Source organism: Rhodnius prolixus, unplaced genomic scaffold (genome assembly GCF_049639745.1).
Source record: "Rhodnius prolixus isolate KJV_2025 unplaced genomic scaffold, Rpr scaffold_6, whole genome shotgun sequence".
NCBI classification, from domain to species: Eukaryota; Metazoa; Arthropoda; class Insecta; order Hemiptera; family Reduviidae; genus Rhodnius; species Rhodnius prolixus.
Window position 1 is genome coordinate 22,697,498 of NW_027411634.1, and position 20,834 is coordinate 22,718,331.

At 29.7% G+C, this 20,834-nt stretch overlaps 3 protein-coding genes across 13 annotated transcripts in view; 2 read left to right on the plus strand and 1 right to left on the minus strand.

Moving 5' to 3' along the window:
* Nucleotides 1-1,687: 1,687 nt before the first annotated feature.
* LOC141461416 (probable cytochrome P450 6a13) lies at nucleotides 1,688-11,672 on the plus strand. Of its 9 annotated transcripts, none has more exons than XM_074142477.1 (10): nucleotides 1,691-1,843; nucleotides 4,606-4,740; nucleotides 5,832-6,020; nucleotides 6,105-6,293; nucleotides 7,184-7,316; nucleotides 7,765-7,961; nucleotides 8,039-8,187; nucleotides 8,980-9,198; nucleotides 10,313-10,570; nucleotides 10,658-11,672. In XM_074142477.1, the coding sequence occupies exons 3-10, from the start codon at nucleotides 5,887-5,889 to the stop codon at nucleotides 10,837-10,839; spliced, it is 1,461 nt and encodes a 486-aa protein (XP_073998578.1). In that variant the 5' UTR covers nucleotides 1,691-1,843; nucleotides 4,606-4,740; nucleotides 5,832-5,886; the 3' UTR covers nucleotides 10,840-11,672. The 9 variants fall into 9 exon arrangements, with proteins under 9 accessions (XP_073998574.1, XP_073998578.1, XP_073998581.1 ...); XM_074142476.1 differs by lacking the exon at nucleotides 1,691-1,843 and adding an exon at nucleotides 2,882-3,012; XM_074142481.1 differs by lacking the exon at nucleotides 1,691-1,843 and adding an exon at nucleotides 2,882-3,012 and having other exon boundaries at nucleotides 5,898-6,020.
* cN-IIIB (cytosolic 5'-nucleotidase IIIB) lies at nucleotides 3,966-20,811 on the minus strand. 3 transcript variants are annotated; one of them, XM_074142486.1, is made up of 7 exons: nucleotides 20,652-20,811; nucleotides 20,401-20,569; nucleotides 19,934-20,156; nucleotides 13,250-13,493; nucleotides 12,003-12,119; nucleotides 11,799-11,919; nucleotides 3,966-4,263 (listed from the first exon to the last, which is right to left on the minus strand). In XM_074142486.1, exons 1-6 carry the CDS (start codon nucleotides 20,664-20,666, stop codon nucleotides 11,818-11,820), a joined length of 870 nt encoding a protein of 289 aa, XP_073998587.1. In that variant the 5' UTR covers nucleotides 20,667-20,811; the 3' UTR covers nucleotides 3,966-4,263; nucleotides 11,799-11,817. The 3 variants fall into 3 exon arrangements, with proteins under 3 accessions (XP_073998587.1, XP_073998586.1, XP_073998585.1); XM_074142485.1 differs by lacking the exon at nucleotides 3,966-4,263 and adding an exon at nucleotides 10,045-10,417; XM_074142484.1 differs by lacking the exon at nucleotides 3,966-4,263 and having other exon boundaries at nucleotides 11,668-11,919.
* LOC141461417 (cytochrome P450 6j1-like) overlaps nucleotides 12,247-20,834 on the plus strand; it is a 28,720-nt gene continuing 20,132 nt past the window's right edge. The window contains exon 1 of the mRNA XM_074142482.1: nucleotides 12,247-13,211. The gene's annotated coding sequence lies outside the window, so the exon portion shown is untranslated. The remainder of the gene's footprint in view (nucleotides 13,212-20,834) is intronic.

Genomic DNA, 20,834 nt, shown 5'->3' on the forward strand with positions numbered 1-20,834 from the left:
ACTTTGTTTTTAATAAATTTTTGACATGAAGACATAATATTTTGGAAGAAACTAACGTGGAAAAGCATTCTGAAGATTCTTGTACAGTAATTGTGGCAGCTTGACAAGTGTTCACTAAAATTAGTATTTTACAAAGCATTTATTATTACCATAACATTCTAATATTCCAACAATAATCAACAATTGTTTAATTTAATTTACGTTCAGATTAGGCATTACTTTATTTAAGACATTTTTACCTAAAAGAACATCAATTTTTACTTGAAAACAAACAGACAACTAAAATGTCAAAATCATTGCACATAATTAATTATATAAACTTGTTTTTAGATGTTCTATTATAATGTATTATGAAAATGTGTGCGATTTATATATACAACAAAATAGGATACGTGAATTTAAATTCTACAGATCTAAGGCTATATCATCAAAGCTAATGCAAAAAATAGTAAATAAACGATTAACATAAAGCAACAATTCTTAACTTCGTTGACCTAATGTATTTTATAAAATTAAATATCCAATAATTTCAAAAATTTCCTAAAATTTCAATGTGATAAAAAAATCGTTCTTGAAAGGCCAGTACTTAATGCATTATTTATTTTTCTTATTTATTCTAAATGTATTCTTTATTAATTAATTATACTTCTATTTTATTATACTAGCAATCACTTAGGTAGCCCTAAGATCCTGTTGCACAGAATAATTTACCTTCGTTACAATATACTGAGAAATTTTTAATAACTTCAACAAATATTCGATATAGATTTTAATCCAATATAAAATGCATTTAAAAAATAATAAAAGTAATTGTGCGAAGATTATACTAAGAAATGATATCAAGTTTTCAAAATATGTCATAAATTTCGGTTAATTTTGAGAAACAAAAAATACTTATTTAAAATGAACATTAATACATGCTGATATATAACTGAAAAACATTTCTTGTTTGCTAAAAAAGACTATTACATAGGAAAAGCTAATTAGTTTTAGCTAGAGTTAATTATCAATTACAAATAATGTTAATTAAAGAAATAAATGAGTGCAGTACGCATAGCTGTTTTTTAACTTTTATTTTGTTATTTATTATTTAATTTTTATTATTTTTTTTTACTTTTAAATAATATTTAAAGTTATAAATAGATGCATTGATAAGTATTTAGTTTGAATTTTATTCAATTTAACATTTCAAACAAGTCTATCTTATCAAGTTGAACAAGCTATCAAAAGTAAATGCTCGAACCATCTAGCGGAAATTTGACAAACTAAAATTCTAAAAGAGTTTTTTTTTAAACAAAGATCGGACGATGAAAGAAATTAGCTGCCTACCAATTTTTTGTCTTCTAAAACCTGATTGAATTATTGGGATTTAAAGTTTTTGTCATTAAAATAAAGATAAAATGAGAAAGTGGAGCCACACAAAATCTAATCTAACGAGATAATTGATGTACAAACTTCATATTGAATTTTAAAAATTGGTTATAATAATCCAAGTCAATCTCTTCCTTTGGATAATTTTAAATGTTTATATAATTCAGTTTTTTTTAATTTACATTATTATAATAACTCCTTTACAAAGTGCAACATTTTAGCAATAAATTAATAATAGTCTTTTGAATGTTATCAAACAATGTACACTGAATATCATTTGAATGGAAGTGCTTCAATAAAATGTACGATTGCTCAACTTGTAGTGGAACAAAACAGGAAAACTTGTTAGTTTACTTTATTTAGAACTGTGAAACACAGGCTCCGCCTATTTAGTACAACATAATACTGGCAATATATAAAATTCAATTTAGTTCGTTAACAGATCAACCCGATGTCATACTAAGCACATAATGTAAGTGAAAACATTTTACATATTCTAGAGTACCTTCGTTTATACAAAGGAATTAATTAACTTCTTTGCTAAAATTAAATATAATTTAACAATTTACTTTTAGTATATTTACCACCGAAGCGTTATTTATATCAAATACACTTATACATAAGCAAAGCATTAAAACTATCGTGATGGGCTTATTGAGCAGACTTGGTCCATTGGAACAAATCCAATAATGGAATGAGTTAATTCAAATCCCTATTTTAAAACAAGTGATTCCGCCCAAAAAATTAAGTCAAATTAAAATGAAAATAATTAATACTGAAGTAACTTAGATGTTATACTAAAATAAAATTTTTAACGGACATGAGGAAATTTACTTTTAAATAAAAGCTTTCAAGTACTTAATCCTTATTTAATTAATTTAACAGTTTATTTATTTGTCTAAAAAATTCCCTAACACATTTAATATTTTGCTCTATGTACCGCCGAGGCGAGTACGAAATTTAATATTTTAAAAAAATTAATATGAGAAAAAGAGGTTTAATTTGGTCAAATAGTAAGCTTATTAGATTGAAAATTGAAACATTATTTATTTACATTGAAAGAGAAAGATTATTTATCAATAAAAATGTTATATGCTGTGATACTTAAGACTTATGAAATAATAGATAAGACTACCTAAAAAACAGTTCCACACTGGCAGCGTGGTAAGTAGATTTTCTTGATTTTTTTATACTTTACAATAGACTTGATGAGAATCATATTATCGGCTGCTGGATGTAAAAAAGGAAATATATCGTTGATTTTGTCCGTCAGTTCATTGAATTCCTTAGATTTTGCATTATCATCGATGATAATTCAGTTTAAATATATGGTGAAATCTGCAGTAGTTATGTTTCTGACAAACACTAAATACTATAATTCAAATGCAATAATTAAAAAAATAATAATCTGGTTTTTACAATACATCTTTATCATAAAATGTGCGTATGTTTGTACTTACAAGGTCAATTTTTGTAATACTTGCCGTTGCCAATAGTACAGGTTATGATATAACAGTATGCAATAAAATCCTTCCCTGAATTAAACGTCTATAACAACGATAAGTTTAAGTTGTTAATATTGATAGTTAAACTTACAGAAAGATTAAAATGTAAATAAATTTGGTGTCGGCTAAAAAATTGGTAATTGTCTGATAGTTGGTTTTTATGTAATTATTCTTTTGCTTTTTTATATGATTATCTAATGTTATGAATTGTAAAGTTATTTGTAGGTTGTAAGTGATCATTTTTGATTATTTTATTTTCAAATTCAAGATTGTGCTTAAACTTCATTTCATGTATATTAACTCTATTTAATGATTAATTAAAAGAATAAATTTATTGTTCATACATAAGATGGTGTACCCAGACATCTTGCCTATTACTCACCATAAATTGTAAGTTTTCTGAAATATAGTTCTTTACTTTGAACTAACAATTCAGAATTGAGGCCCTTTAAAGGTCAATAGATAAGAACCCATTGAACTATTAAAATAACAAAAACCAGAAAGTTATTTTTTTAATTTTGAATTATGGATGAATCTTGCCGATTCATCAACTCTTGGTATGTACGCCAACTTCTTCAGGCGGTAAAATTATTTCTTCACAATTAAAATGAAGCTATCGAATATGAGAAAGTAGAATATGACTAGTTTAAACTTAGTTTTATTTTCTCTCATAATGTCACTAATAGTTATTGTTTCTCCTAACGTCATGATCAGCATAGACTATCATTACTTTTTCAGCAAAATAACAAAAGTGGCTCCATGTTTGTCAGTAGTCGTTCTCTCCCTAGTGAAGAGAGGCCTTTCCACATGCCTTTCTAACATTTCACAATATCTCCTATCCTGCGTAAAACTGTTCAATATTGCTGACAACTATCAAAGTACAATAAAAAAAAACTCCAATCAAAAGTATTTACATCTCACTTTTCATTGCAGTCATTACCCAACATAATGGGCTGTTTTCAGACAGGATTTATTTCTTGAATCAGATGTCATTGATGAAGGGTTATTGCCATTACAGATTTACTGCAGATTTTTCTAAAAAACAAGTAAATCCCAGGCAAGACTGTCAATTTGCAGAGTTGCACTAAATAACTATGACACAAATATATATATTTATAGATAGACATAGATTTACACAAAAATAATAACCAATTGTAAAACTGAATACAAACGGGAATACATAGGTTATGAAAATTAAGCATATAAATAACCTTTATTGCATACACACAAGAGCATAACCCTCTTGCTGTGTTTGACCCCAGGAAGCATCACCCAGTACTTTTCATGTTCTCTCCAGATCCAATCTCTGAGAGCCTCACGAACTGCACCCCTAGTCATCTCCAGGACTGGTTCCAATGAAAGGAGTACTAGCTCCATTCCTGGCCAACTGTGCATACACACAAAGTTAATAATTAAATTGATTGATTAACATTTGTCTATAATTGCCACCTGAACGTTTAAATTTATTTAATAGCAGCCAATCTTTTCCATTTAAGTAATCAATTACTTCTGTCACTTTGCCCAAACACCTGATTCTAAACTCCCTCAAAATTGAATTGGATTTTTTCAAGTAATTTGCTGACAAATGAATAGTAATTAAATGAAAACCTAGGAAAATTACTTTTGCAATCAGCGTATTAATGTTAATAAATATTAGGTATCAAGAAGTTATATCGTAATCGTCAGCTAGTAGCTTCTTCAGATCAACTTAATTACCTTATTTGTTTAGAATCAATATGAATGAATTAGGAAATTGCCGAAACACTAACATGGCATACTCTCAAATAAACATTCAACTTTGAGATCAACCAATAGCAGGTCGTGGGATCTCTGAAGTGCACAAGATCGTCACATCTCAAGTGAGGTATTCAAAAGAATCTCTGTTCAATTTTTTATTTATTCAGGCAAAAAAAACATGAACCGAATCATAGGTGAAGCAATGTTCAGTTTATACAAACAGCAGTTGAATTTGTTATCTTACTGATACGGGTTGGAGAAGTAGCTTAAAATTTTGATAGAGAATTTATGGCCTGATCTCTACCATAAAAGGCAGTAGCAGATAGGTGCCTGTAACGGGTAATGATACTGCTTGTCTATTATGTCTGCCCGAAAGGAGCCGAAACGCTTGTCTTTTGAGAGTGTAAGAATTGCCACACGACATTAGAAGAAGAAATATAGCCATGGAATGGTTTTCTACGTATCTGCTGAATGAATGACATTCAGACAAAGTGAGGGGCAGAAACAAACCATCTCTACCCGTAAGCACAGCAAACCGCTTGATCTTGCGTCAGGAAGACCACAGGCAAATTGCCGAATAAATAGAAGGAAAGTGATTGGAACCTCTATTAGACCAGGAAAAAGGAATCCATAGTAACCAACCAAGAAGAGCTAGGGCATTGTTACCGATTGGCCATGATTATCTCCATGTTAACCTACAAAAGATAAATTCAGACCATTCTGACGTGTGTACAATCTTTGAGGATCAAAGAAGAAACATTGACCACCTCGAAAAGTTTTGAGAGAGGGTGTAGAAATTGACAGGCAGTAATGTTCTTTTTAAACTCTTTAAAATTGTAGTACAATATACGGGAAAGACCTATTACAAAGTTAAGATAACTCTATAAACTTAAAACTTTACGATATATATGATATACTAGCTTTAAGATTGTTACAAAAAAATTCTAAAATACATGATACAACATGAATGCAGATTTACAATGGTGTCCCTAAAGATACTAAGATTCTCTGAGATTACTTATGTTTACACGGTGAACTGCACATAACAATATTCGCATTCACACCTTCAGACATCCAAAATGATGTTAATGATTTTTTCAAAAAAAAAATTCAGATTAAGAAATCTCATATTGTTTTCTGACTTGAATTACTTTTGATGTAGAAGATTTTTTTTAATTGTTAACTTGGTGTATAAACATATTATTTTTTATGTTTCAGGGTTTTTCTTACCTTGATCCTTACACTTATCACAATTAAAATACTCTTGTGTTACATGTGGAATAGGAAAGTGTCGTACTGGAAGGTGAGAGGAATACCATTTATTCCTCCAGAATTACCTTTTGGAAATATTAAAGATTTAGTATTTATGAGAAAGACTTTAGGGCAACACTACAATGATATCTATCGGTGCTTTTTTTTTTTTTACTACATATTATCAATTAATTATAGTTTGGCTAATATACATTTTTTAACGCAATTTGTTTTTTTAAGGAAATTTGAAGGAGAGCCTTTTTGTGGTGTTTATCAATTTTGGAAACCTGCTTTATTAATCAGAGATCCAGAACTTATTAAAACAGTATTTGTTAAAGAATTTCAATCATTTCATGATAATCATTATTTTGTAAATCCAGAAGTGGATCCTATACTTGGGCTAAATCCATTTAATAGTAAAGGCGATAAGTGAGTACTAAAGTTAATAAGTATAATTAACTAATTTTTTCTATTTTAGTAAATAATTCGAAATTTAAATATGGTTGAATAAAACGCACTGTAAGTGAAGTGTAATCATGAAGTTAAAAACAAAGGTACTTATTTTGTAGGTGTGGATGGTTTAAATATTTCCTCTATTTTCACATAGGTTTTGCTAATGAGTTTCGATAATTGCTAATTTTCAAGGCTCAGTAAGTTACATTTTGTTGCTACGACTGTGAGATTATTTCCTCTAAAGTCAAATTTTATTGTAAAATAATTAGTCCTATACTCTTTTTAAAATACCACATCACATTCCATTAATACATTTCCTGTTTATACAACTAATATCTAGAAATTTTGGATGTTTATTTAAAGGAACTATTTTTTACCTCCATCATTCGTTTAGGAATACAAACGTAATTAGTAAAATTTTCGAAAATAGGTCATGCTCTCTAATAATTCAGCGATAACTATATGATTTTTCGAACACTTCTGATTTTTCATCTAGATTGTACAATGAAGAGAAATTCAACTCTTTTGTTTCCACCTTTTGAATTTTTGGTTTTTGGATCTCTTTAAAAGACGATTCTATAGTCACTTTATATACGTTACGACGCTAGCAAATATTTATACAGTACCATAAATAGAAGTGGAGAACCTTGGAACCTTGATAATAGCTGTTTTGCATAATTAAATATGAATGGTAAGAGATTAGCTCAGTGGTTAACGTATACTGGATCCCAGGTTCAAATCCAGCTGCTGGCCCTTAGATTTTATCTACCTAGGGGAGCTTCTTACCAAAATGGTCGAATTTTGCATTACTTATTGTATTTCTAATCAATTTAGTTTATTATATCTAAGTCTACAAATTCTTTCAGATGGTTAAAATCAAGAAAAATTTTAACTCCTTCTTTAACTGTAGTGAAGATCAAGTCAATGGTTCCTCGTATGTTTGAAGTCTGCAATGAATTGATTAATTATGTGAAAAGAACTGATGAAACATATATTGAGGTAGTACTTATTGCTTTTTCCATAAGTTTTTTCTAATGACAGAATGTTTCATATACTTTAAGGTACATAAGTTTTTCTTAAGGCAATATCTCAACACCCTAGTGTTCTTAACACACCGTTTCTCCTACTGAGAATATAAATAATACAGAGTTAGTTGTTTATTTGATAAAAATTTTGGAGTTCTATTATCTAGACAAACATACCTGAGCGGAGTACACAAATTAGTGGGCCTTAATCTTGCCGCAGGGTAATTACTAATGGCGTTTAACTTTGTGATGGCAGCTAATATTGCACACGAGGCTACTCAGTCAATTACTACTACTATTAAAATATTAATTCAGAAGATTGTATCAATTATCGACGATTAAGATGATTGCATAGCCATTATAATGCACTGGATTGGGTATACGCTTAGAATAATAAAATTAATTGAAACATATTCTTTTAGGCACACGAAATGATGTGTAAATATTCAACGGATATTATTGGTTCTTGTGCTTATGGAATTCAAAGAAATTCTTTTAATGATCCAAACAATGACCTACGGCAAATCTCTAAAGCAATTTTTGATAGTTCTTATAAAGGTAACATAGCATTACTTTGTGCTTTATATGCACCAAAATTGGGCAATTTATTAAAATTTAAGTAAGTAGGTAAACATTTTCATATTATGATTTACATAAACAAATATGGTTTTTAAATTAATTTTATAAATATTGTAGAATTTTATCAGAAGAAGCTAGCCAATATTTTGTTGATTTCGTCAGAACAACCTACAAATACCGGGTAATGAATAATATTCAATGCAATGATTATCTGCAGACACTGATTGATACAAACGAAAAAGCAAAAGCCATCGGCCAGAAATTTAGTAAGTAAATGTTAAAAGATTATAAGCAAAATGAAGACTATTCATTAACTCACTTGAATGTTATTACTACGGTGTTCGAATAAAATGTATTTTATTCTTGTACAGTATTTTAAATGTAATTATAATCAAGCTAAACGTAAATTTTATATTAAATATCGCGAATTTTAACACGAAATAAAATTTGAAGAATTGTGTTTTACTTATTTATAACCAGCTAATGAGTTTATTTGGCTGCAATTAATCGACTATTACTAGACATTCACATTTATGACATCATACTGAAGATCAAGACATTGTAAAGCCCCAAACTTTATTGTTCCTGCGAGTGTAAATATGCTAATAGTTCTAAGACATATGAAAATTGAAATACTCTTCATAGTATCTCAATAAAAGAAAGAAACAATTCAGAGAATGAAGAATGTCATGACATTTTGAAACTTAAATCATTGTTGAATTTTTTTTTCATTGGAGAAAAAAAAAAGAGATCACTGATAAAAATGTTAAAAACAGAATTAAGGCTGTCAGTGATATACAACCATCTTACGATGTGCCAAGTACTTTTAACTCCATGGTTATAATGTAATGTAGTTAGTTGGACCGACTATTTTGCTATTTAGCAATACGCATAAACCTTTAGTTCAACTTTTTAAGAGTACTAATTGTTCGCTTATTCCTAGTCCTATTTTGAATGCATTTTTAAAGCTGTTCTTTTCATATCGTTCATAACATAAATCTGGTATGATTCTCATCAGACATATATAAAAATTAATTAATATAATAAACTATTTACAGGATTTAATGATGTAGAATTGGCTGCCCATTGTATGACATTTTTCTTGGATGGCTTTGAAACTACAGCTATACTTCTCAGTTTTATTGTTTACGAATTATCAATTAATCAGGAAATCCAAACAGCAGCTAGAAATGAGATTAAGCTTAATGGAGAAAAAATTGAGGACTTTGATTTTGATACTGTATACAAGTTAGATTACTTACACATGGTTGTAATGGGTTAGTAATTTGATGAATTTTTAGCAGTAAATAGGAAATTTAAATCATGCGTGTTGGACATGTTCTCTAATTCAGTTCTCTTAACATTTGATTTTTAAAGATATAAAGAGCAAATTCAAATCTTCATATTTACCAAGTTGAAAACATAACCTAGCCCCTAAGGTCTTTTGTTTCTAGTACACATGTAGCTGGTGCTTCATGATAATGGGAGGAAGAAATGGCCTATTATGTCCTGATTATTGCGTTTCAATCGATACTTTGCTAAATGAGACTTTTAGAACTAGTGAACAGCAGAAGAAATCAAACGCAAGAATTGATTGAAAAACTCAAGGCTTTGTAAGATGTTTCTTATACTAGATGTACGAGGGATCGGAAAATAAGCCTGATTTCCATCTTTGCCAGCGGTGTCTGGAAAATAGAACCCACTTTTTTTTTTGTATAATATAAGAAGCCCAACTTTTAAGAAGACTTCCAGTAATGCTAAGATGTATTGTGGTATTAGGTTCGATTCCCGGTTAGGCCTTGAATTTATTTGAGAAATTCATAATAAAATGGCCTCCGTCCTTGACATCTACATGTTCATCGTAAAGCTGCCTGTAAAACTATGCATTACTTTAACTTTACTAGATGAAGAGGGATCGATAAGTAAGCTTCTTTTGCCTATTCAGGACCTATTCTAATCTAATTTCATAAATAAAAAGACTTGAATAGTTTTTTACCCTCGCTATGTTGTAGTAAATTAGACATTTTGGGTGTAATTAATAGATTTTTTTAAGAAAAGTTAAAATAAATAAATTATAATCTAATTATATTAACTAACTAATTAAATTATACTAATCGTCAATATTAAGTTACTTTAGATAATAGAAGAGTAAATTATATTGAAATAGCAAAATACATCAGCCCTACTAAACTCATAACCAAGTTATCTTGATCAAGTTGCTTTTAAAAGATTAATATGAGTTAATTATTTAAAGTTAGTAAACCAAGTTTACTAGATCATAAATAGGCACTTTCAATTTGAAAGCAAAAATTTCTTACATTTGATAGTTCATTTACAAATATTTATGTTCTCCCTTTTTATAATAATCTAAACTTTCAAAACTTTGATCAGAGGGACTGCGTAAACATCCGCCAGGAACTACGATGGCAAGAACTTGTACCAAGAAATCTGTTCTAAAATCAGCCAATAAGGAAGTTCATGTTGAAGAAGGTGTACCTGTAATTTTACCTATGTATAGTATACATAATGATAAAAATTTCTTTCCAAATCCAGAAATATTTGATCCACTTAGATTTACTGAAGAAAATCAAGCAAAAAGGCCACAGTTTGCTCATTTTCCATTTGGTGGAGGACCAAGATCTTGTCCAGGTAAAGATTCCACGATTAAAAACTAGGTTATTTGTTTTTTTTTAAGGAAGGCAAAAAAAGAATTATAAAAATATATCTTTTTTTCAGGTCACAAATTTGCTCTAACAATGGTCAAATTAGGTATTATATCTTTGTTATTAAATTTTAGATTAATACCAAAAGAAATCCCATGTGGAACTGTAGTATACAATCCTATGAATACTTTTTTCCATACAGCACTGCATGGCCTCTGGATAAAATACGTACCCATTAATTCCAATGAAAAGTAATATATTTCTTTTTAGGTTTATTACTCGTTTCTTTGTAAATAATTCAAAGAAATTGTCTTTCTAAATAACGTTAATGAACGTTATGACTTATTAAATTCATTATAAATGAACGTTATTTAGCTGAACATTATCAAAATATAAAAACCCTTATTATTTACGCCCTTAGTTAAATCAATAAAAGTAACTGATCAAAGGGTGTTCAAAACATAAGTGGATTATTTTTTATATTGTATTAAAGGAATAAATAGGTTATGTTTCAGATCAAGTCTAGTTTGGCCATTTTGATGGAAAAACGCGAACATTAATAGATTTTAGCTTTTTTGACACTAAACAAGGAATTAGATTAAAACTGAGACTTCTGTTTTGTTTTTAGCATCATTGCGTAAAAATGTTAATGGTTGATATAATGCAATAATATGTTGCTAAAAATACAGTGTTTTCAAAGATAAATGAGTCATGTTTCAAAAAAAAAAAATTGAAGTTATTAAGTGCCTTTTTATTAATTAGTTATACATTTATCAATGTGGCTAAATTTCTTTTATATTACCAACTTATTGATCAATAAATACATTTTTACTGTGAGAGAAATTAAAAATTAATTCATAAATATTTTGAATAATTCAAAATTACTAATATGAGATAATTAATTGTTAATCAAGAAAATGATTATTTTTAGAGACTTGAAAATGACTATTTCATTGTATCAAGTATCAAATGGCACTTTTGAACTTAACCAGAGACTGTATTAACTAATTGTGACTACCTAGTCGATAAAAAAGATAGTATTAAATATTAAAAAATGGTGTACCCAAATAAAATTGTGGACAATTTTAGTTTTTTTTTTTACTCAAATATTTATTCAACAACGTAAATGCATCATTTTGTCATAAACTAATAAGAAAAAAAATAATAATAATACAGAAAGCTGTGGAGAAAGTGATTATTTCGAAGTTACTTACTTTTCCCATCTTGAGGAACTTATAAAATCTTATTTAAAATAGCATTAAAAACATTCATAGTTTGATCGTCAAGTAATACAATATCAAATTTTTCCAAATACTGTGGTAGAAATTGATCTATCTGAAAGAATATAAAATATAAAAATTTTCTTTCTATTTCATTACTACAAAATATAAACAAAATAATTATTCAATGAAACTTACATGGACACTAAGAAATCCTATTTTTAGTATGCAACCATTGCCTTGTACCCCTTCGGCCATACTAGCATCGCCCAAGGAATCACCCATCAATATAACGTTCTCTCTCGGGGCCAACTCCTACAATTAAAATAGAAAATTCATTTTTTTCTTTTCGCTAGGTCAATTAATACTTAGGAAATCATAGACTGCCCCCCTTCTAGCTGCTTATGACCTAAAAACTTTTCAGTATTGATGCTGCTGCTTGTAAACCAATATTTCGTTTCTCAATGAGACGGTACCGGCTGTAGTAAATATTTAAGGAAATTATTTAGTTTGATCGTAGGAACCACTCTTGGACTGTGCCTGAGTGCCGTTGGTACTTTTCAGTAGAGAATGATATTTTAAAGAAAATTAGGCAGGTTATTTATCCCCAAGAGAAATAGAGTCAGATTTTTACTATTAGATTTATATGAATTTAAAAAAACAAAACAAAAACAAACTGAATATCGATATATTGAGTATATCAGAAAAAGGATTGGAGAGATCGAATTGAAAGTTTAAGATCAGATGATAATTTTCATGTAAACGCATAAAAGAACGTCTTTGTTCACCTTTGACAACAAATATTACAAATACCTCCTCAAGTTTCATTGAAATGTCATTCCAACTTTCTTGCCAATAGTCTTACTTTTTTGCATGGTTTATAGCAAGACTGCTAAATTTCAGGTCTTTAAGAAAAAAAAAACTATTTCTAATTACTCTAAATATTTCTGACTAAAAACACAACTAGTTTGACATGCACGCTCATGCAGGTAATACGATTGTACTTCACAAAGCACGCTCCGCTTTAAGCGCTGAATCCCAGAGAACACACTTGCATATAGTCAGAGTATGTACAGTCAATGCCATCTCGATAATTCCGCCACAAGTAAGGTTATTAAGGTCATAGCCTTGTGGGAGTAAATCGTTTCTTCTTTAGTGGCAGGTTAATTATGGGTTCATTCTTGCAAAAAGGCGCCTGAATTCACGTGAATTCTAATGAACTACATTAAACCTATCTGAATCAGAGAAAATATAACAATATAACTAAACCGAGAGCTAACAATATTCATACTCAACTAATCCAAAATTTCTATACCTACATTTATTAAAAATTAACAGGACGCCTGCATTTTATGTAAAACTGAAATTAATCTACAAAGGAAAAAAGAAGAAGCTATATTCTATAAGGTAAGTGTAAATTCCACATTATAACAATTTAAACTTACCTTAAAATAATCACAATTTTCAATTGCATATTGATTTTTATTGAACACATGTAAAAGTGTTCCTTCAAAACCAGTAATGATTCCTTTTTCCATTTTGAAGAAATTTGAAATTACATGTACATTACTGTATTTAATATTGTAATGATTGAGTGTGGCAGAAACTACATTTCCTAATCCTGCTGAAAACACTAATACCGGTATTTCTGATAGGTATAACCTTAGAAATGCAGAATCGGTTCCATCTCTAAAAAAACACAAAAATAAAAAGAACAAATAAATAAAAGAATATAAAAATCAAATATTCTAATTCTAACACTTAACACTCACTGAATAAAGTTCATAGTGTCAGTAATGTGTGTTATAGGTACATTTAACGAAAAATATACATACATATGCCGAAATATCTGGGGAAATGAGAAATTTAAGTTAAGATTGTATGAACACGTTTACAGAAGTGTATCAAAAAACGTGATGTAAACATGAAAATCAAAGAAGTACTACAAATAGGTTAAAGTTAGAAATATTGGAAATATAGTTACGGATAATTATTTTTATTTTTTAGTAACTTCATTTCATTTTTTTTTATTTGAGTTTCTCAAGAAACTAAATAAGAAAATAATTAAAGGAAAGAGAGAGATTATAACTTAATCTTATACCATTTTATAAAACTTTACAGGGTTTTTTTACTTTCAGCGGTCACTTACTTTGTGTAGACAACCATGGAAATAATTTTAAGCATATGGATTTAAAGAGCATGAATCGATGGCAGATTATTACTTTAAAAATAATTTTTTTCTAACTTCACAGAACAATATTTTTTCATTTAAAGAAAAATGTAAAAACAAAATTAGCAATGAATGTGAAAATGTTGAAATAAATATCTTAAATTTTAATAATTTTTTCCCTGCAGACAGATTTCTACCAACAGTTCATATCGTTTTTATTCCCTATTTAAATTTCTCTAGCGATGACCAGTTAATATTTCTGCTATTTTTTACAACATTGAATTATGCAGATCTCATGCAAAACTTACAAATAGACATATAAACAAAATGCCATCACCAATATTTTTAGAAACTATTTTGAAAATTCACACAACTTTCTCTTACAAAGTATCTTCCAAATTGTTTACGTATTGAATTTTTAAAATCTAGTTAAAATAATAACAAAAATAAAATTGAGCCGATATGTATGCTGTAATGAAATGTATGTTTACGGTATGCCCTAAGCCATTCCACAAACTAATATGTATGCATGTACAGTAAAAAGTAAAGTAATGCTATTTGTTTCTGGAAGCCTTTACGTCTAACTACCAAATTTGGTGTCATGAATGGAGGCTATTAGCAAATTATACTTTACTTATATTCTCATATTAACCATTAAATAAAATCTAAGGGCCACATCGGCAATTGAACCCAGTATCACGATACCTGTAAGCTTTTCTGGCTCCCCACGGTACTACAATCTCAAGTCTCAAATATATATATATAAGATAAACAAGAAGCCGATATAAGTTATGAAAGAACTTAAAATTTAAAAAATAAAAATAAATAAATAAAACTATACAATGAACAAGAAGGGAGGCCCAATTCCTTCCCATGAAACAATATCAATAATAACAAAATATACGTAGTTTAAGCAAAAGCGAAGCGTTTTAATTAAGCAAATAAAGATAATAAATCAAATCATTGGAACCATTTTTGAGAAAATGCTGAAGTTTGAAAACTACAATACATATCAAGGCCAAACTGTTGAACTTACTTCTATCAATAACTAAATTTTTTGCAATTACTTTAAATAAGTTGTTTTTGTATGAATAGAGTAACTGATAAAAGTTTTTATATTTATAAATGAATGCAATAAGCAAATTAGTAACGCTCTTACATCACTGGAGCTTTCCTCGTTAAGCAAACAATTTAAAATAATCTTGAATAATAAATATTCTCTGTTACTTTGCCTTGGGTCCAAAAAATAATATAAAAAGTTTATATAACACTGTTTTGTATAAACAATAGCTTAAACTGGAACATTATAAGAAGCTCAAATTTCTTTTTCGTATGCGTACCTTCTTGGAACCTGACACTAAGTTAGTAATGAAAATTCCTCATCAGGATATCCTACTTTCAGGACTGTATATTATTTAGGATTTTCTGCAAAATGGCTCCAACGATATTACAACTCGTGGATCTACAATTTTTATTTGAACATTTTTCCACGAAAATTTGATTATAAGCATTTCTAGGGAGATTAATGTTACTTCTTTGGTATCATTTTAATTGATAGTGAAAGAATATAACTTACTATATTATATAATAACGAGGCTTAAATGCCTTTGCTAAAATTTCGAGTTTGTGAAAAATGTTTCGAAAGATCGTGTTAGCTTGACAAGCTATGTTTACTGAATCTTACTGGTGTTTTTATATAATACATTTATGGTGTTCTAATAAATGTTTTTAAAAGAACGAATGATTATTTTTTTATAAATAATCATCATTAAATAAATCTTATTAAAAAATAAAACAATCGTAAGAGACAAACATTAATAATTGGTCTAAATTTAATGTAGCACCCAAGTCTTCTAGCCCAAAAAATAAATAATTTGATGATTTCTTATTGGACAACCTGATGTTTTTAAGCAAATTAGTAACGCGTTTACAACACCTGAACAAACACGTTAAACAAAAACAATTTTAAAAATCTTACAACAATAATAAATATTCTCAAAAATAAAATTGAGAAACTAGCCTTTATATCTCTAATGCACATACTTCTTTGAGTACTTCAAGTTTCGGTTAAGAGAGCGTGCCAAAATCCATTAATTGAGAAGGAAATTTGATTCAGTTGTCACAACTTTCTCGAAAACTGCTCCAATGATTTTTGTTTCTTATTGGATTGTTAAATATTTATTAGTAATTTATTAAAAAAAAATTATAGAAAAAAAAGAAATTTATTTGAAAGGGTCTGGGGATTTATATATTATGCTTACCTCTATTATTGCCATTTCGGTAAAGTTATGACTTGATAGAAGCACTGCTTGGTGATTGATTTACAATTCTAGTCAATTCAGGAAGCTCTTATATCCTAGAAAACAACAATGTACATTGTACCATCCCCTCCACTAATCGTAATGTTAAGGGCAACTAAAATTTTAATAAAAGTTCCTACATAAATAAAAGATTAAATACAGGGTAACTGAATACATAAAGCGAGGTCCTAACGGAAACACACGGCTCTTATTTCAACACCACTTCACTTTTTTAGACCCATCAGAGACCGTTAATCTACGTAAAATAAATTATTTGTGTCTCAAATAAGGTGCACCGTATTTCAAATTAATTTTTTGACTCTTTAAGTTAGTCAAAAATAAAATGCTCGATATGAAGGAGAAGACCCAGAATCTCTCAATTATCTGATTTTACGAGAGACAGTCGTTCGAATAATTGAGATAGAATTTTTTAGGATTCTGTGATTCCATCTTTCCCTAGTGATCTTGAAAAGTTTCTACATGATTGTTGAAAACTGAGCAGCAAATCTCGTAAGAATGCAAACAGAGCAGCACCCTACAGGCTTTTCCAAGAGTTCACATAGTTGTAAAAAAAAACGTGGAGGATGATGGGAGGACTAGATATTTTAAACTTTAAAATTCTTCTTTTTTTATGTAAACTAAGTTCTTTGTAGTCAACTAAAAAAGAAATTTCTAAAAAGATAAAAATAAAATATAAGCGGCGAACTTTGCAAAATTTAATCATACACTGCTCCACAAAAAAAGTGGCGCACTTTAAAAATGCGTTATTTTTTTTCTCTGTAACTTTTTTGTTCTAGATTTTATTTTAGTTAGCAAATATAAGAAGTATAAAGTTACGGGAGGGCTAAAATAAAATAAAAAATGATCTAAAAGAAATAAAAACCTTTAATTTAACAAAAAAGTACTTCTCGGCAAAAAATGAATTTGAAAAAAAAAGTATTTCTTCCGATTAAAAAAGAGAAAAAGAATTTTAGTAACGTGTATTGCTCGCATTACTGCATCCAACCTCCTCGGCATACTCCTTATTAAATTTCTCACGAAATCTTGTGTTAATTCCTCCCATATCTCCACCAGAGCACCTCGCAACTCTTCTAAGCTCCTGGGAGAATTATTTCTCCATCTTAATCGCCTACCCAGCTCATCCCAAAGATGTTCAATTGGATTTAAATCTGGGCTGCGTGCTGGTCATCTCAGAACACGAATGCCAGTATCGTGGAGATATTGAACAACACAGGCGGCAGTGTGTGATCGGGCATTATCTTGCATAAAAATAAAATTTTCCCCAATAAATGGTGCATAGGGTATCACATATTGCTGCAAAATTTCCCTCACATACAAATCTGCATTCAAGATTGCCCTGTTGAACATATGGAGCTCAGTTTAAGCCCCCATAGAAATCCCAGCCCACACCATCACAGAACCACCTCCGAATGGTAGTCTACCAGAAATATTGCACGGAGCGTAGGGCTCTTCAGGCTTTCGGTAAACTCGTCGCCTCCCATCAGGTGCGTAGAGAGCAAAACGGGACTCGTCTGAAAAGGGAACGTTTCTACAATCGTTCTCAGAGGGTACGATTTCTCAGAGTGTGAATTCTAATAAATCGGTCATCAAGTGCTTCTGTGGCTCTTGGTCGACCCGAACCTTGTCTGCGAGTGCAGAGGCCTGTCTCCCGGTAACGATGGATGGCTCTACGGACGGTGGTCTCAGGTAACCCTAACGTTCGTGCTGCATGCCGCTGACTCCGTCCATCCTCAACTATTGCAATAATACGGGCCACTTGCTCTGAAGTAATCACCATTTTCTGAGAATTTGCAATGCTTTCAGCTTGAAAAAAGTCGAAACGTAACTGTAGAGGTCAATAAATTTATTTACTGTTGAGGTAAAGTTCATGTTGTTGTTTACACAAAAAGACCGAAGGGGATTAAACGAGGAATTGCTTCTCTATTTACAAGAAACTTTGGGCCTTGTTTCGATTAATTGTTCCCTGACAGTTTATGAAAATAATTAAAACTAATAATCTTTCCCCAAAATGTGATAAAACAAAAAATAAACGCTTTTTTCAAAGTGCGCCACTTTTTTTGTGGAGCAGTTTATATTCTATGTCTACTTTTTTTTCTTGATCCCTCTCATTATAGAACGAATTATTGTCGTTTCATTTTGGCTGATATCTGTCAACTAGAAATATGACTTTCCTGAATCAATTTTTAAAATTTACTAGTATGTAGATGGCTAAATTGTACTAATCATTCATCTAAATACGTATCATTTTTATTTGAAAAGTTTTCCCTTAAAAACGGTTCTCAAGGAACCGAACTTAAGGTACCCCTCTAAAATGAAACGTGAGGATAAGATACAGTTTCTTCGTACGTGAAATATCAAATACTATAAAAGTATTGCAACAGTATCAAATTTGAGAATATTGATTAATTGGAACAGCAACAATACAAAGTAGTTTTCTGAGTTTTTTTTAAATATTTAAATAGCTCCATCAATTTTTATTGAACTTAAATGCTACTTATTTCGAAACAAAAAAAAATTAAAAACATACTTTCGAATTAGATGGTGATGCAGTCTATTTATTACTATCAGACTACATATCAGAATAAGAGAAAATTGTAATATTGGAAGATACAATTAACAATTAGTTTTGTATTATTTATAGAGAAAGTAATGTGAGTATTCAAAATTTTGTTTTTTACGTTAGTGTTTTTATGAAAGTTTAAAGTATTGTTTTAAGTAAAGTGAAATTGAAACGAGAATAAAGAATGGAAACAACAAACATAAAGAACTGAATAACAAAAATTGTTCCTCCAGTTCTATTTATTTTCTCTTAATAAAATTAAAAATCTTATGATGAGTTATTCCCGTTTGTTGTAATAACGATTACCACTAGCTATATTTGCATGCACACACTATATGCGGTATTTTTCCTAAATCATTTTGCAACTCATGTAAAATTCAGAGAGGATTAATTCGCTTTCTTAAATGCTGGTACGATTTTTCCCAAAGATGGAACCATCGATTTAAAAATCTCGGCAGCTTGTTGGCTATCTTAGGTTTCTTTAGCATGTACTCGTATTTGAAAGAATTCCTTAAAAATAAAATAATAATAGAAAATGCGTGCGCGTATGTAAAATTTCATAAACCTCATCCTCTCCGACATTGATTAGCACCCAAATTCGATATCTGCTACACAGAAAACAAAAGGAGACCCGCCTGAAAAGAATAAATTCTATAAATCGATCTCAGAGCCCTTGTAATGTTTGATAAGAACTCCAAGCGAGCTCTTCGATTTTCTACAGTGAACGACGTTCCTGAGACAGTCTTCTCGGTTATAAATTCATTTCTGAAAGCCTTATTACAGTTTTAAAAGCAGTTAAAATTCCGTTACATAGAAAGAAGTACCCGAACCATGTTCTCACTCAGTTCAGGTTTTAGTCGATGGATATTCCACACTCAACAGTAAAATAAAATTTTTCGAGAAGTAAACAAGCCATACAGCGATTCAAACAACCCTTTGTATTCTAATAAATGTAAAGGTTAAATCGTATTAAATACAAGAAAAAATTAAAATGTGATAATGCACAGATGTGATAGAAAAACTGAAAGAGTAGAGTTTAAAGAAGGAAGTGTTCACAACTGAAGTAACAATTTCTCACCTCAACGTTACTTTCGATTCAACGATTGCTTGTGCCACTTCTTTTTCATTGTAAGGTATACCAATAAAGAGTTTCTCATTTAAATCCCACCATTGTTCCATATAAGGTATCTTTTCTTCAACTGTCATTTTAGGATTATCTTCAATATTCCGAAACTTATTATACAAAGACTGTGCGCCATCAGTGAACTCTTTCGGTAATGTTGGTATTGTCTCGAATATACCTGTAAGTTGTAAACACATTTTTTTTTATATATATACTATCAGTCAATTCCAAAAACAACGAAATTCCACAAATAATTGCACATACGAAACACTCGTTGCTCATCCTCATTAAGTTTAAGGTAGAAATGGAATACCATAATTTACTACTTAACATATTACCCCAAGTATAAAAATCTTAGTCCTAAGTTCAAATCAGAAATGAAAACCTACATTTTTCAAAAATGATTATAACTTTTAACTCACAGTAACTACTTTTGGTGGTCTCCCCGTTATGATGATGTTTGCTAACTGTCCTGTCAAAATCCGTTATAATTTGCAGTTTTTGTTTTCCTTCAAATATGATTTTTTCAATTTTTTTTAAGACGGTATCCTTATCTTTCATACGAACATTTTCCTTATTAAGTTCTGGAATCTATACAGATTTTTATTGTTCCTTTAAAAGCAGTTCAAAAAACTATCAACTTTTCAAAAATTAAAATACAATGTCGTCTTACCTCAAGCTGAACCATGATTATTTAAGCTGAAAACTGATTAGTGATTACTGAGCGGGTAACTTTTTAACTTTTATTTGCAAGGAACATAGATAGGTAAACAAGTAGTACTCAGCCTTGAGACTAACTTTTCTAACTGAGGAGGTAACTTAAAGGTTAATAGTAATCTTAACCTTAACGGCCTAC